The sequence below is a fragment of the Sciurus carolinensis genome, chromosome 11 (assembly GCF_902686445.1).
Source record: "Sciurus carolinensis chromosome 11, mSciCar1.2, whole genome shotgun sequence".
Classification (NCBI taxonomy): Eukaryota; Metazoa; Chordata; class Mammalia; order Rodentia; family Sciuridae; genus Sciurus; species Sciurus carolinensis.
Genome location: NC_062223.1, coordinates 27,380,788 through 27,397,759, shown reverse-complemented (window position 1 = coordinate 27,397,759; position 16,972 = coordinate 27,380,788). Strand labels below are relative to the sequence as shown.

The 16,972-nt window shown below is 34.2% G+C and overlaps 1 protein-coding gene across 1 annotated transcript; it reads right to left on the bottom strand.

Moving 5' to 3' along the window:
* Positions 1-4,689: 4,689 nt before the first annotated feature.
* Positions 4,690-5,495, bottom strand: LOC124959326 (olfactory receptor 4A47-like). Its single transcript, XM_047517854.1, is given in 4 exon segments — positions 4,690-5,071; positions 5,073-5,214; positions 5,217-5,381; positions 5,384-5,495. Coding segments are annotated over 4 exon segments (801 nt in total).
* Between the last annotated feature and the right edge of the window lie 11,477 nt (positions 5,496-16,972).

Here is a 16,972-nt window from a genome sequence, read left to right as displayed (position 1 = left end):
GTCCCTTATCCAGAAAAGAAACACATGACCTTTGAAGAGGCAAGATGGTCATCTAGGCCTACTCAGACCAACCTTATTTCTTCCCCTTCTTCCACCCAACCACCAGGCCGCTCCTCCCATCTCCCTTCCTATAAGTTGTCACTACCAACCAATTGGAGAGACATATTTAACCTCCATTAGCTCCGTTACCACTTGGCCTCAATAAATTTGCTTCTTTTTGCCAAACTTAGCCATATTATGACTTCTATGTGAATCAGGCAGTGATATCTTTCTTTGTATCAAACCGAGTCTTTTGAAAGAGCAGCCCAAAACAGTTGAGTATTCACAGGGGTCCCTTAAATCAGAAAGAGCAAAGAGGAAGACAGATTACTAGTGATAACATATGTCAAAAAGTACCCCTCAAAAATGTTGTGGAAGGTAAGAAAAAAACCATGAAGGAAACAGAACCATCAAAACCAAATTATCAAAAGCAACACTGCAAGCAGCAAGTGACTCCTGAGATAGCTGAGAAGTCAGGATCCCTTGCAAGATACTCCTGGCCAAAGGCATAAACGGACTTAAAATATAAAGAAATGGTAGACAAACCTAAATAGGAGTACACTGGACATTCTGCAAGATAACTAACTTGCACTTTACAGAAATGGCAATGTCAGAAAACACAGAGAAAGATTTAAGAATAATTTCATATTAAAGCAATCCATGCTGTACTTATGACAGTAAAATGAAATGTGTGAACTTGAATTCACTTTTGAAACAAAAGAGGACATTATTGGGAAAATTAGAGAAAGGATGAACTGTGTAGATTACATAATATTTTCAATATTATATTTTCAATATTAATTTTTTGATTTTGATCACTGTTATGTATGGTAATACAATAAAATGCATTTTGGAAATGCTTTGAAATTTTAGGGCTAAAGAGTTATGCTTACAAGTTACCTTTAACTTACTCTTATATTGCAGAAAAATATAAATAAATTCATACAATATAGGACAGAGAATGATAGACAAGAAAATGGTATTTGCATGTATCCATAACGATGTGATATATTCATATGAACAAATACACAGAAAGAGAGAGAAAAAAGCAGAAACCAAATGTAGGAAAAAATGTGACTATTTAGGTAAACTGTGTGAAGAGTATACAGGAATTCTTGCAACTGCTGAATCTGAAAATATGTTAAAATGTTTTAACAAAACTACAAAATATAGAACTACAAACACAGCAAAAAGAATAAAAGAATCAATGAATACTATTTGTTCAACTTATTTAAATATGTCTGAAGGCTTGGTCATCATCACCAGGTAATAGTATCTATCATATCTGAGCACAGGCAAGACTTCTGGGATTCAGTTTTTGGCACACACACTCATGAACTTTTGCAGGGTTCTTAACCTCCATGAACCTCTGTACAGCTGCAAAAAAGGGTTAATAATATAGTACCTACCTCAGTGCATCATTGGGAGGTTTAAATTATGAAACACACATAACATACCTAAATCAAGTCCTGAAAATGGTGAGTTTTTTTGTAGATACTGGGCATGGTTATTACTCACTAACCTTCAGTGAAAATATCATTCTAATGCTACTTAAACAGCAATAAAATAAATTATTTTAACAGTAAAAATAATTTTTCTATAAGGCATTAATTCTATAATTTACTCTGTCCAGCACTGTCAGGTGCTGAGGATTTAGCAATAAGCTTATATTTTAAAGAGAAAACAGGAAATACAGTTTTAAGAGTAAAATACATAGCATACTAGCTAGTCAAAAGTGTTAACGAAGTGTGAAGGTAAACATTAAGTGTGACAAAAGAATGACTGTTAGTGGTGCATTTTTAAAAGGATGATTGAATAAGGCTCTATGCATAACATTGATATAAAATTTCAAATAATATTGCACATATACAAAAATAAACTATTTTAACTTTTAAAAATCAACAAAGAAATCCTTTGAAAAGTACCAACAGATTCCAACAATACAAGAAAACAATATAACCGATTGGTCTAGCAAAATTTATTCAACAAATGCAGAGATTAACCAATGCATAGAATGCACAGTATTCTATTATATAATTTATCTCATCAATATCTATAAATGTTAAATTGTGTAATCATCTAAATAACTGATAACAATATATTTTGAAAAATTATACCATTCCTGATATATTTAAAAACTTGATAAATACAAAGTAAGAGATAAATTTCAGCTTTTGTTATCATTGTTTCATATTATACTGGATTTGGCAGCCAAGCTTCAACAGGAGATTTTTTAGCAATGTTAGAATTAGAAAGAGAGAGAAGCTGAAGATAATGAAAATCAGCTAAATATGTACCAGGAAAACTAGAAAGAGAAAAAGAAACATTTTTTAAGATTGAAAACAAATCACCAAGTTTACCTTTCTTTATGAAAGTTGATAAAACTACAAAGAGAAATGGACAACATAAATAAAGTGTAAACAAAATAATTTAACTGTAAACCTCTACTGGATTAGACCTCAAAGTTTAAAATAATTGCAAAAAAAATGGTACTTTAAGTTCAGTAGAAACCATATTTTAGTAAGTTGCATTAGTGTTGTGTGTTTTTTAAAAACTTTTTCAATTCTATAGATTTTTTAAAAAATATTTTAATCTTTTATTGGTTCTTTTCAATTATGTATGACAGCAGATTCCATTTTGACACAATTATAAAAGCATAGAATATACCTTGTTCTAATTCAGTCCCCCAAAATTGATAAATAGGAATCATACATGTTTTGGGTGTATAACATGATGTTTTATATATATATATATATACACACACATATATACACACACACACATTATGAAATGACCACTACGATTACCTCACCTCATCATCTCGCACAGTTAAGCTTCAATTTTTTTTGTGGTGAGAACACTATTCTCCTTAAATCTCAATTGTACAATGCAGTATTGTTTACTACAGCTAGCATGCTGTACATCAGATATCAGAAATCACTTATCTTTTTATACTTGTTCTTTTTAGATACACATGACAGTAGAGTGTATTTTGACATATTGTACATACCTGGAGTATAACTTATCCTATTTTTGTGGTTGTACGTGATGTGGAGTCACCATGGCTGTATATTCAAATACAAGGATTGGAAAGTTATATCTGATTAATTCTACTGTCCTTCCTATTCCCCTCACCCTCCCTTCTCTTCATTCCATTTTATCTAACACAATGAACTTCAATTCATCCCCTCCCTACCCTCCCTTGTTGTGAGTTAGTATCCACATATCAGAGAGAACATTTGGTCTTTGTTTTTGGAACTGGCTCATTTCATTCAGCACAATATTCTTCAGATCCATCCATTTACTGGTAAATGCCATCATTTCATTCTTTGTGACTGAGTAATATTCCAGTGTGTGTGTGTGTGTGTGTGTGTGTGTGAGAGAGAGAGAGAGAGAGAGAGAGAGAGAGAGAGAGAGAGAGAGATTTTGTGTGTGTGTGCATTTCACATTTGCTTTATTCTTTCATATGTTGAAGGGCACCTAGGTTGGTTCCATAGCTTGGCTACTGTGAATTGAGCTGGGGTTGACTTTTGCAGGACCTTCAAGGAGGAGAACAGGTGACTAAAATTTGCACAGGGTAATATTTTAGGGTGCTCAAACACTAGGCCTACTGACTGTGGTTTATACAGCTGATGCACTTGTCAAAAGATACAGAACTATAGTCTAAATAGGGTGAACTAACTATGTACTGTGAGTACTATTCTTACTTCCAAATGAACAAAACAAAACAAAATGTAATTGTCTTATATTCCAACCATCAATACTTGGAAAATATAATAGAAGACAAGGTCTCATTTACAGAACTAACATAAAAGACAGACTCCAAAGGACTAAACGTTAAAGAATCATATTAGATATCTGTGAAAGAAATATAGAGCACTATTGACCATAAAGAACCCAAACGTAGACATAAAAATTACTTTATTGCAGAATTATTTGGTGTTGAAAAAGGTTGGGAGCAACTTGAAGAGGACTGGACACTAATTTTATAACATTTTTATAAGGGGTTATTATACATTAAAAGGAAAACTGAAATGAGGTAGATCTATGGGGACTATATTGGAAGATGGTCAAGAGGCTGAGGGGGATGCAAACTTTCATGCATTGAAATGAAACCACTTGTACTTATATGTCAACACATCTGTGTAAGCTAAGAGTCTCATCTAAAGATTCTCAGAAGAACATTTCAGTGGCTGCAGCTCAGAGTTGCACTGGGACACCTCTTGAGAGATGGGAAGATGATTTATTCCACCATTGTATCATTTGCATGAGAACTATGTTTTTGGTTTGTTTTTGTGTTGCTGGGGATGGAACCTGGGGCCCCATGAATGCTGGGCAAGCATTCTACCACTGAACTACCTCCCTGGCCCCTGGGTTCCATTTTTAACATTTATAAGTATCTATTACACTTATCCTTTTATATTTTAAAAATTGAAACTTGTACACAGAAAATCCTACGTGTAATGCAACTTAAATTAAAATAATATAGCATTAAATAGTAAAATAAAAAGAATCACTTTGAGAGAATCTAAAAATAGGAGGATTACAAAATAAGAAATAAAATAAGTGTAGAAGTTGAGGAAAAATCAGTGTAATGCTATATAAATACTCCCTGTTCTATGTGCATTAGGCTTTCCAGGTGCAACTCACTTATTTGACTTTTCCTCCCCAGAGTTTCTTCATAGCATTTGTCATCTCTGAGTTTCTCAGAGTGTAGATGATGGGGTTCAGCATGGGGGTTATGACTGTGAAAAACACACTCAAAGGTTTATCAATGGGGAAAGTCTTAGCTGGTCTTACATATATGAAAATACAGGGAACAAAGAAGAAGACAACCACCGTGATGTGGGAGCCACAGGTGGAGAGAGCTTTCCGCCTCCCTTCCTGACTCAGGTTCTTCAGCGAGTACAAGACAACCACATAAGACACGAGTAAGAGCAGAAACACAGTTGTGCAGATGAGTCCCCCATTGGCCATCACCAAGAGGCCAATGACATAGGTGTCAATACAGACGAGTTGCAATAAGGGGTATGTCACATATGAAATGATCAATGACATTGGGGCCACAGAATGGGAGCCCATAAATGGTGCTTAGTTGAATTACAGAGTGCAGAAAGCCTCCAACCCAGGACACTACCAGCAGCACAACACACACCCATGGCCTCATAATAATTAATAATGCAAAGGCTTACAGATGGCCACATAGCGGTCATAAGCCATTGCCAACAGAAGAAAGACCTCTGATCCACCAAAAAAGTGTTCTGTAAAGAGCTGAGTCATGCAAAGCTTGAAGGATATGGTATTTTCCCCAAAGAACAAATCAGAAATCAACTTGGGAGAGAAACTGATGAATAAATGGCATCCATAAATGATAAGCTAGCAAGAAAGAAGTACATTGGTGAGCCCAGGGTCTTACTGAAGGTTATGGTCATAATAATGAGCAGATTTCCCACCATGGTTAGGATGTAGATGAGCAAGAACATAAGAAAAAGAACTTTCTGCTCCTTTGGATTCTGTGTGAGGCCCAAAAGGACAAAGTAAGTTACATTATTCCTCTGTTCCATGTATTATTTTATTGGTGATGACTTTGGATTTTAAAAGCAGTTTACCAACAAAACAGTGAAAAAATAGAACTATCTCAATCTTGATCTTTATTCATTCACTCACTTACTGTGTGTGTGTGCAAAATAAGACATAAATGTTTCATGTGACACACTGTGTGACCTCTACTCTCACAGTTTCAGATATCCTGCCAAGTCATTTAACCCTCCTGTGAGTGTCTTTATTTGGATTACCCTCCTTCTCTTAACCTAGAAATGAATAATTGTTGAAATTGTCTATTTTCAACATGATCTGTCTCATAATTTTCCAAATAGTATCTGAGACTAATGAGTGGACATCTTCAATTAGATACCCCTTTAGTATGTACAAGTAATTTTTAAGTTTTTTTATGATAAATCTATTCCTTCTTAGTTTTTCTCTAATAAAATGGTACTTTCTTCCCTGTTCTTTCTCAGATCAAGTTCTCATAGTGTTCTTCACTCTTTTAGTCCTTTCATGTCACTTAATTATATATTTAATAAGTTCTCTTGAATCTTTATTAATATTTTACAAATCTGGTCATTCTCATTTTATCCACTGTCTACTGCAGTAGACCCCTGTGAGGTCTATCTAGTTTCATTTTAGCCTTCAACAAATTACTTTCCTGAGGTATCCCAAATTATCTGTTCAAATATTATTAAGATCATATCACTCCTCTGCTCAAAACCCCTACTGGAGATTCCTTCCGCATGCTCAACAAAGTCTATTCTCCCTACCTCGACTTACAAACCACAGATGACTGTAATCCAGGTCACTGCCCGAATTCATCTCTTGCAAGTCTCCATGGTTATCTGCTCAAGTCTTTTTCTTCTCTTCAAATATCCAAAAGGATTTTACATTTCCTTAGTTCCATTGATTCTTTGGTAGATGCTAACTTCAGAGAGCAGAGGCAGATATCACGATCTCTAAAATAATGGTAAATATTGTGCAAATTCTGTAGTATATTCAATGTTTTATGTACTCATTCAAACAACAAGCATTTTAGGGGCACTCACCTGTGTCATGCAGATCGAATGAGGGGGACTTCAGGCCATCAGAGAGTGTCCACTAGCTCATCGAGGCTCAGGGTCTACTCCAGGGGTCATGTCATCAGAGGATAGAAATCTTGGTGCTGACTGAGAAATCAGCTTCTCACCTTGAGTCTTCTACTTTTCCAGATGGAAACATAACTATTGAGGTTGTAACATGGTCACTGACTTAAGTTTTCAATTTTTAAAATATATTCATGACAACTCTCATGTACAACTTGATGAGCCACTTTCTGCCTACAGATTTTTTAACATTTAATTCTTACAAACACAAGTAAAAAAATCTCATAATCGCAAAGTCTGTTTTCTGCTACCAATTGTAAAGTATTATCTTTGAAAGATTATTTACAGTTTGAAGAACTTTCTTGCCTTACTCATAAATAGAGGGAAATCCCCGTCCCATCTAGAAAAAAAAAAAAAAATCCTGCATATTCCTTGAGAATATATTTGAAGTCATACAGCTATGTCTGTTCATTTTCTCTAGATTTATACATATTGCAGAAACCATTACTTACATTGTAAACCTATTTCAAAAGAATTCCATGGTGCAATCAAAAATTAAAACTTTCCTTATTAGAATAATTTATCAAAAATGCAAACAAATTGTATGTAGCCCTAAGAAGACAACAACTAGTCTTTTTTAACATGGATAGTTTTCTAAGTTCTAGTAACTTTTACAGGATTGCTAGAAATAACTACCATTTAGCCATTTATCCCATCTTCTCTTTTGTGTTGGTATGACCAGATACTTATTTGAGAATTGAAGAGGACATTCTTGTGCCATTTTCAGATCATGCTTTAAGCATAACGAAAACATCTTCTGAAATAATTATATCAGCTACTGAGAGGACAGCATCTTCTACTTAACAGGGGCAAAGATTACTGAAAATTTTATACCATGAAAGCACATTAATCATGGAGTCCTGCAACTGGAGTGTGTCCAAGACTGATTTGTACTTAATTGCTTTCACTGGGATTTTCCACAAATTTTCAAAAGAACACCTATATATAAAGATATCATTAGATTGATCACATAACTAAGGTCGAGGTGATACATCCAGGAAAATTATTTTCAGAAACATTATGGGACAATTGGCAGTCAAGTTTAAAATATCAACCCTGTTAATTTACTGCACAGAGGATGGATTTATCAATTATTTCCCTGCTTTGCCAGGGAAAAATTATTTCATCTCACTCGATTTTTTTGCTACCTGTTAGTGTCAGATTAGATACATTTAAAAATTTTTTTTTAGTTTTATCAATTACTTAAGTATCTGTTTTTGTTCACTGTTTTAAAAATATTTAATATCTAATAAATATTTTAAAAATATTTAATATCTAATATCTAATTAGATTAATAAAATCTAATTTGTTACAAGCTCTGTGCTATTAAGTGGAGACACAATAGTTAATAAAACAGAAAACATTGGAACATAGTCTTATCTGCATTGGCGTTATATCTTGTAATTAAGTCACAAAATAAAAATGGGAATATCTATAAAAGTAATTGTAATCTGTGATCACTATTAATAAGAAAGCCAACAGGTTATTGTGAGGAAAAATAGAAGTGAGATACTCTGTGAACCAGGTAAAATTATAAAAGGCCCCTTTTAAAGGTGATATTTAAACTGAAATTCAAAGGATGAGACATTAGTAGCTTCTATGGGAAGTACTTTTACATGTGGGAAGGTCCAACATTGTAAAGGGCTAGGCAAGTTCAAAACGCTGAAAGGTCACTACCTGAAAGGGAGTAAGGTAGGAAAAAGACAGAACAAAGTGAAGTTGAAGACACAGACAAGAACCAACATAAAGGCATTATTTATCTTATTAAAGAATTTACATTTCTGAGATTAAGGACTTTCAGTTGCTGGAGTTATAAAAATTCTCAAAAATTATTAGCAAGTCAAATAAAAGTGTATAAAAAGAGTAACACACCATGACCAATTGAGATTCATCCCAGATATGCAAGGCTGGTTCAATATCCAGCTGCCAATTAATGTAATTCATCAGTCTGAAGGATACATAAGATAAAATACATACTTATATCTACGGATATAGAAAAAATCATTTAAGGGGAGATCCAAGATGGCATTCGTTGTCTTTCCATGACTTGGGATTCAACCAAAGTAAATACTGTTTCTCTGTGAGGCAGCACTGCCCTCCAACGACTGCTGTTTACCCCCCATTTGCCTGCCGCAATCTCCTGCTGTCTGCCAGCATATCACTAAACTTTTGAGCCCATATCACAAGCTGACTGCTGTCCCCTGCCTGCCCATTACCTGCCTCTCACCTAACCATTGCCTTCCACCAGATGTCCACCAGGAATATAAATCATATCTCAATAATAACCCTGAATGTCAATGTCCTAAATTCAATAGTCAAAAGACATAGACTGGCAGATTGGATTAAAAAGAAAGACTCAACAATGTGCTGCCTTCAAGAGACTCAGCTTATAGAAAAAGTCATCCACAGACTAAAGGTGAAAGGATGGGGAAAGACATACCATGCACATGGACCCAGTAAAAAAGTAGGAGTCTCCATCCTCATATCAGATAAAGTGGACTTCAAATCTAATTTAGTCAGAAGGGATAAAGAAGGACATTTCATACTGCTTAAGGGAAGCATAAAACAGCAAGATATAACAATTTTAAATATTTATGCCCCAAACAATGGAGCATCTATGTATATCAAACAAACCCTTCTCAAAATTAAGAATCAAATAGACCAAAACACGTTAATAGTGGGGGATTTTAACACCCAACTCTCACCACTGGATAGATCCTCCAAACAAGAACTGAACAAAGAAACTACAGAACTAAATAATACACCAATGATATATACTTAATGGACATTTACAGAGTATTTCATCCATCATCGAGCGAATATACTTTCTTCTCAGCAGCTCATGGATCCTTCTCCAAAATAGACTATATGCTATGCCACAAAAAAGCCATTAGTAAATACAAAAAATAGAGATCCTAACCTGTATCCTATCAGACCATAATGGAATGCAATTAGAAATGAACAATAAAATAACAAACAAAAACTACTCTTATACCTGGAGACTAAATAATATACTATTGAATGATGCAATGATAACAGAAGACATCAGGGAAGAAATAAAAAAATTCTTAGTGGTAAATGAGAACAATGACACAACATATCAAAATCTCTGGGACACTCGGAATGCAGTACTAATAGGAAAGTACATTGTATTGAGCTCATACGTTAAAAAAATAAAAAGTCAACAACTAAATGACCTAACATTACATCTCAAAACCCTAGAAAAGGAAGACCAGATCAACACCAAAAATAGTAGAAGACAGGAAATAATGAAAATCAGAGCTGAAATCAATGAAATTGAAACAAGAGAAACAATTCAAGAAATTGACAAAACAAAAAGTTGGTTCTCTGATAAACTAAACAAAATTGATAGACCCCTAGTCACACTAACAAAGAGGAGAGAGAAAACTCAAAATACTAGAATTCATGATGAAAAAGGAAAGATCACCACAGACACCATTGAAATACATAACATAATTAGAAGCTACTTTGAAAATCTATACTCCAACAAAATAGAAAATATCAAAGACATCCACCAAAATAGACAGATAGACCAATGGTGCAGAATAGAAGACACAGAGAAAAAAAACCACATAAATATAGTCACCTCATACTAGACAAAGGAGCTAAAAACATACAATGGAGAAAAGATAGCCTGTTCAACAAATGGTGCTGGCAAAACTGGAAATCCATATGCAGTAAAATGAAATTAAACCTCTATCTCTCACCCTGCACAAAACTCAACTCAAAATGGATCAAAACATAGGAATTAGACCGGAGACCCTGCACCCAATAGAAGACAAAGTAGGCCCAAATTTTTATCATGTTGGCTTAGAACCAGACTTCCTCAACAAGACTCCCAAAGCACAAGAAATCAAAGCAAGAATCAACAAATGGGATGGACTCAAACCAAAAAGCTTTTTCTCAGAAAAGGATACAATCAACATCGTGAAGAGAGAGAGTACAGAGTGGGAGAAAATCTTTTCCACATGCACTTAAGATACAGCACTTATCTCCAAAATTTATAAAGAACTTACAAAACTTGGTACCAAAAATACAAAGAACCCAATCAATAAATGGGCCAAGGAACTGGACAGACACTTTACAGAATAAGACACACAGGCAATTAATAAATATATGAAAAAGTGTTCAATATCTCTAGTAATTAGAAAAATGCAAATTAAAACAACTCTAAGATTTCATCTTACTCCAATTAGAATGGTTATTATCAAGAACACAAACAATAAGAGATGTTGGCATGGGTGTGGGAAAAAGGCACACTTTTACATTGCTGGTGGAGTTGCAAATTGGTGCAGCCACTCTGGAAAGCAGTATGGAGAATCCTCAGAAAACTTGGAATGGACCCACCTTTTGACCCAGTTATCCCACTCCTCGGTTTATACCCAAAGGACCTAAAATCAGCAAACTACAGTAACACAGCCACATCAATGTTTATAGCAGCTCAGTTCACAATAGCTAGATTGTGGAAGCAACCTAGATGCCCTTCAACAGGTGAATGGATAAAGAAACTCTGGTATATATACACAATGGAATATTATTCAGCCATAAAGAAGAATAATATTATGGCATTTGCAAATAAATGGAAGGAATTGGAGAATATCATGTTAAGTGAAATAAGCCAAGCCAACAAAACCAAAGGCTGAATGTTTTCCCTGATAAGTGGAGAATGATATGTAATGGGGGTGGGGAGGTGGGGAGTGAGAGAAGAATGAGGGAACTTTATATTACGTAGAAGGAAATGAGAGGGAGGGGCATATGGAAAAGTGTGGAATGAGACAGACATCATTACCCTATGTACATGTATGATTACACAAATGGTATGAATCTACATTGTGTACAACCATAGAAACGAAATGATGTACCCCATTTGTGTATAATGAATCAAAATGCAGTCTGTAAAAAATTAAAAGCTATATAAAAAATGATAAAATATATACATATATACTCCTGAAAATAAAGTCAACGCCACAGGGAAGATGGAACGCCACATGGTAAGAAACCATGAACAGAACTTCTGAGAAATATGGGATAACATGGAAAGAGCAAATTTAAGATTTATTGAAATAGATGAAGGCATGGAGATACAAACCAAAGGAATGCACAATCTTTTCAAAGTCATAATGTCAGAAAATTTCCCAAATGTAAAGAATGGAATGGAAAATCAACTACAAGAGGCTTACAGCACCCCAAAAGTACACAATTACAGCAGACACACACCAAGGCACATTATAATGAGAATGACTAACATACAGAATATGGATAGAATTTTAAAGATTGTGAGAGAAAAAAATCAAATTACATACAGTGGAAAACCAATTTGAATTTCTGCTGATTTCTCAATCCAGACCCTCCAGGCCAGGTGGTCCTGGAATAACATAGATCAAGCACTGAAAGAAAATGGATGCCAACTGAGAATTTTATATCCAGCAATATTAAGCTTCAACTTTGAAGATGAAATAAAAACCTTCCATGATAAATAAAACTTAAAAGAATTCACAACTAGAAAGCCTGCACTTAAGAAAAGCTGAGCAAAATATTCCATGAAGAGGAAATGAAAAAAAACAAAACAATGAAAACCAGCAAAGGGAAGGACTACACTAAAGGAAAAATCAATCAAAGGAGAAACTAAGTCAAGTTAAAAACCAAAAATAAACCAAAAGGACCAGGAATAAAAACCATATCTTAATAATAGCATTGAATGTAAATGGCCTAAACTTATCAATCAATAGACATAGACTGGCAGATTAGATTAAAAGAAAAGACCCAACAATATGCTGTCTTTAACAGACTCACCTCCTAGGAAAAGACATCCACAGACTGAAAGGTTGGGAAATAACACATCACTCACATGGACTGTGTAAACAAGCAGGAGTTTCCATCTTGACATCACACAAGGTGGACTTCCAACCAAAGTTAGAAGAGATAAGAAAGGACATTCCATACTACTTGAGGGAATCATACATCAACAAGACATAACAATGGGGCATCTAGGTACACCAAAGAAACCCTTGTCAATTTCAAAAATCAGATAGACCACAAAACAATAATACTGGTTGACTTTAACATATCTCTCTCACCACTGGATAGATCTTCCAAACAAAAACTAAACAAAGAAACTATAGAACTAAGTAACACAATCAATGATTTCAACTTAACAGACATGTATAGAATATTTCATCTTTCATTGAGTGAATACACTTTCTTCTCAGCAGTACATGGATCTTTCTCTAAAATAGACCACATGTTATGCCACAAAGCAACTCTTAGCAAATACAAAAAATAGAAGTACTACCCTGCATTCTATCAGATCATAATGGAGTGAAACTAGAAATCAAAGATAAAATAAAACATAGAATCTACTCCAACACCTGGAGACTAAATAGCATGCTACTGAATGACAAATGAATAACAGAAAAAATCAGGGAAAAAATTTAAAAATACTTAGAGGTAAATGAGAACACTGATACAACATATCAAAATCTCTGGGACACTATGAAGGCAGTGCTAACTGGGAAGTTCATTGCGTTGAACTCATACATTAAAAGGATAAAAAGTCAACCAATAAATGACCTAACATTACATCTCAAAGCCCTAAAAAAAGAAGAACAAAACAATACCAAAAGCAGTGGAAGACAGGAAACAATTAAAAATAAGAGCTGAAATCAGTGAAATTGAAACAAAAGAAACAATTCAAAAAATTGACAAAGATGAAAAGCTGGTTCTTTGCAAAAATTAATAAAATTAATAAACCCTTAGCTACACTAACAAAAAGAAAGAGAGAGAAAACCCAAATTACTAAACTTCATTTTGAAAAAGAAGATATCACCATGGACACTACTGAAATACAGAAGATAATTAGAAATGTTTTTGAAAATTTATACTCAAATAAAATAGAAAATCTCAAAGACATTGACAAATATCTAGAGACATATGATCTACCCAAACTGGATCATGAGGACACACACAATTTCAACAGATCAATTTAAAGCAACCAACCAAGAAAAGCCTAAAGCCTACCAACCAAGAAAAGCCCAGGACAGATAGATTCTCACTGAGTCCTACAAGACCTTAAAAGAAGAATTAACACCCGTACTCCTGAAATCATTCCATGAATTAGAAAAGAAGGGAACCCTTCTAAACTCATTCTATGAGGTTAGTATCACCCTAATACCAAAACCAGATGAAGACACATCAAGGAAAGAAATCTTCAGACCAATATTCCTGATGAACATAAATATAAAGATTCTCAATAAACTTCTGGCAAATTGCATACAAAAACATATTAAAAAGATAGTGCACCACAATCAAGTGGGTTTCATCCCTGGAATGCAAGGTTAGTTCAACACATGGAAATCAAAAAACATAATGCATCACGTCAGTAGACTTAAAGACAAGAATCATATGATTATCTCAAAGAGGCAGAAAAAGCATTTTTACACAATGCAAAACCCCTTCATGCTCAAAACACTAGATAAAATAGGGATAGTAGAAATATACCTCAACATCATAAAGGCTATCTATGCTAAGCCCAAGGCCAACATCATTCTAAATGGATAAAATTGAAAGTTTTCCCTTTAAAACTGGAACAAGACAGGGATGCCCTCTTCCACCATTTCTATTCAACATAGTCCTTGAAACTCTAGCCAGAGCAATTAGACAAACCAAAGAAATTAAAGGGATATAAATAGGAAAAGAAAAACTATCACTATTTGTTAATGACACAATTCTATATTTAGAAGATCTTGAAAATTTCACCAGAAAAATTCTAGAATTAATAAACAAATTCAGCAAAGTAGCAGGATATAAAATCAATACCCATAAATCAAATACTTTTCTATACATAAGTGATAAATCCACTGCAAGAGAAATGAGGAAAACTACCCCATTTACAATAGCTTAAAAAAAAATACTTGGGGAATCAATCTAATGAAAGAGGTGAAAGACCTCTACAATGAAAACTATAGAACACTAACGAAAGAAATTGAACAAGATCTTAGAAGATGGAAAGATCGCCCATGCTCTTGGATAGGCAGAATTAACATTGTCAAAATGGCCATACTACCAAAAGAACTGTACAGATTTAATGCAATTCTTATTAAAATCCCAATGACATTCTTCATAGAAATTGTAAAAGCACCCATGAAATTTATTTGGAAAAATAAGAGACCAAGAGTAGCCAAAGCAATCCGTTGCAAGAAGAGTGAAGCAGGAGGCATCATAATACAAAAACTTAAACTATACTACAGAGCAATAGTAATAAAAATGGTATGATATCGCACCAAAATAGACATGTAGACTAATGGGTACAGAATAAAATTCACAGAGACAAACCCACATAAATACAGTTATCTCATACTAGACAAAAGCACCAAAAACATGCATGGGAGAAAAGTTAGCCCATTCAACAAATGGTGCTGTAAAAACTGGAAATCCATTTGTAACAAAATGAAATTAAACCTCTAACTCTTACCTTGCACAAAAATCAATTCAAAGTGTCATCAAAGACTTAGACACTAGAACACTTTTTGGTTTATACCCAAAGGACTTAAATCAGCATACTATAGTGACACAGTCACGTCAATGTTTATAGGAGCTCAATGCACAATAGCTAAACTATGGAACCAGTGTAGATACCCTTCACCAAATGAATGTACAAAGAAAATGTGCTACATATACACAATGGAATATTACTCAGCCTTAAAGAAGAATGAAACTATGGCATTTGCAGGTAAATGGATGGAACTAGAGAATATCATGCGAAGTGAAATAAGCTAATCCCCCCAAACCAAAGGCCGGATGTTTTCTCTGATAAGCAGATGCTGATCCATGGGGGGTGGAGGTAAGAAAAAATGAAGATATGTTGATAGGAAGAAATAAAACTGTCTTTGCTGATGATATGACTATGCAGAAAACCTAAGAAAAATCTACGAAAATCTGGAGCTAAAAAATGATTACAACAAAGCTGCAGGATGCATATTTAATGTCCAAAAGTCACTCACTTTTTATATATACCAAAAATGAACAAGTGGAATTCAAAGTTAAAAACAATATTGTTTATTTTAGCCCTGCAGAATAATATGTTTATGTGTACACAGAACAAATAGCTACAAGATTTAGACAAGAAAAACTACAAAGTGCTGATGAATAAATCAAAGAACTACATTCATGAAGATAAGTTTCCGTTCAAGGACAGAAACACTCAACAATGTCCAGTCTTCACAGTTCGATCTTTTTATCCAATGCAACTGTAATCAAACTCTTGTAAAGTGATTTCAGGATACTGACAAACTGTAAAGTTTACATGGCAAGGCAAAGACTGAATGCGTAACAAAAGATCTTAAAAATTTCACCAGAAAAATTCTAGAATTAATAAACAAATTTAGATCACTAGCACTACCTAACTTCAAGACTACAATAGAAAGTTATATAATGAAGACAGTTGAAATATAAAAGAATAGAGAGTAGACCACAGAATAGATACATATGTCTGTGAGTTTGGGAGACAGTTTGTTTCTTATAAAGCTAAACATATGTCTATCATAAAACCAAACAACTGGGCTCCACGGTGATTACCCAAATGAGCCGAAAAATTATGCCCACATATGTACAGAAGTGTTTATAACAGCTCTTTCGTGATTGCTAAAACTTACAAGAAACTAGGATTCCTTTCAGTAGGTGAATGAGTAAATAAAATGGTACATTCAGAACAATGAATTTTTTTCATTACCAAAAATAAATTGAGCTACTGAGTCATGAAAAGAAATAAATGAAAGTTAAAAATATACATTACCAAGTGAGAGCACCAGTCTGAAAAGCCTACATATTATGTTTCCAACTACTCAACAGTGTAGAAATGGAAAAACTGGAGAAAGTAAGAAGACCAGCAATTGTCACTGGTTGGAGGGAGAGATGAAGAGATGAGGCACAGAAGACTTTTAGTTCAGTGCAACTGTGCTACATGGTACTATAAGAAGGGACTGTGCCATTACACATTTTTCCCAGTCCATGTAACACCAAGAGTAAATCCTAATGGGAACTACAAACTTCCAGTGGTATTGACATTTCACTGCAAAAATTGTAAAAAAAAGCTTATGCTGTCATTTGAATGTGTCCTCAAACTTTCAAGTGTTAAAAATAAAGAGTTGAGAAACGAGACCTTTAGGAGGGTTAATATAGGTTAAAGGTCATACAGAGGGTTAATATAATGCTGCAGTAGTGGA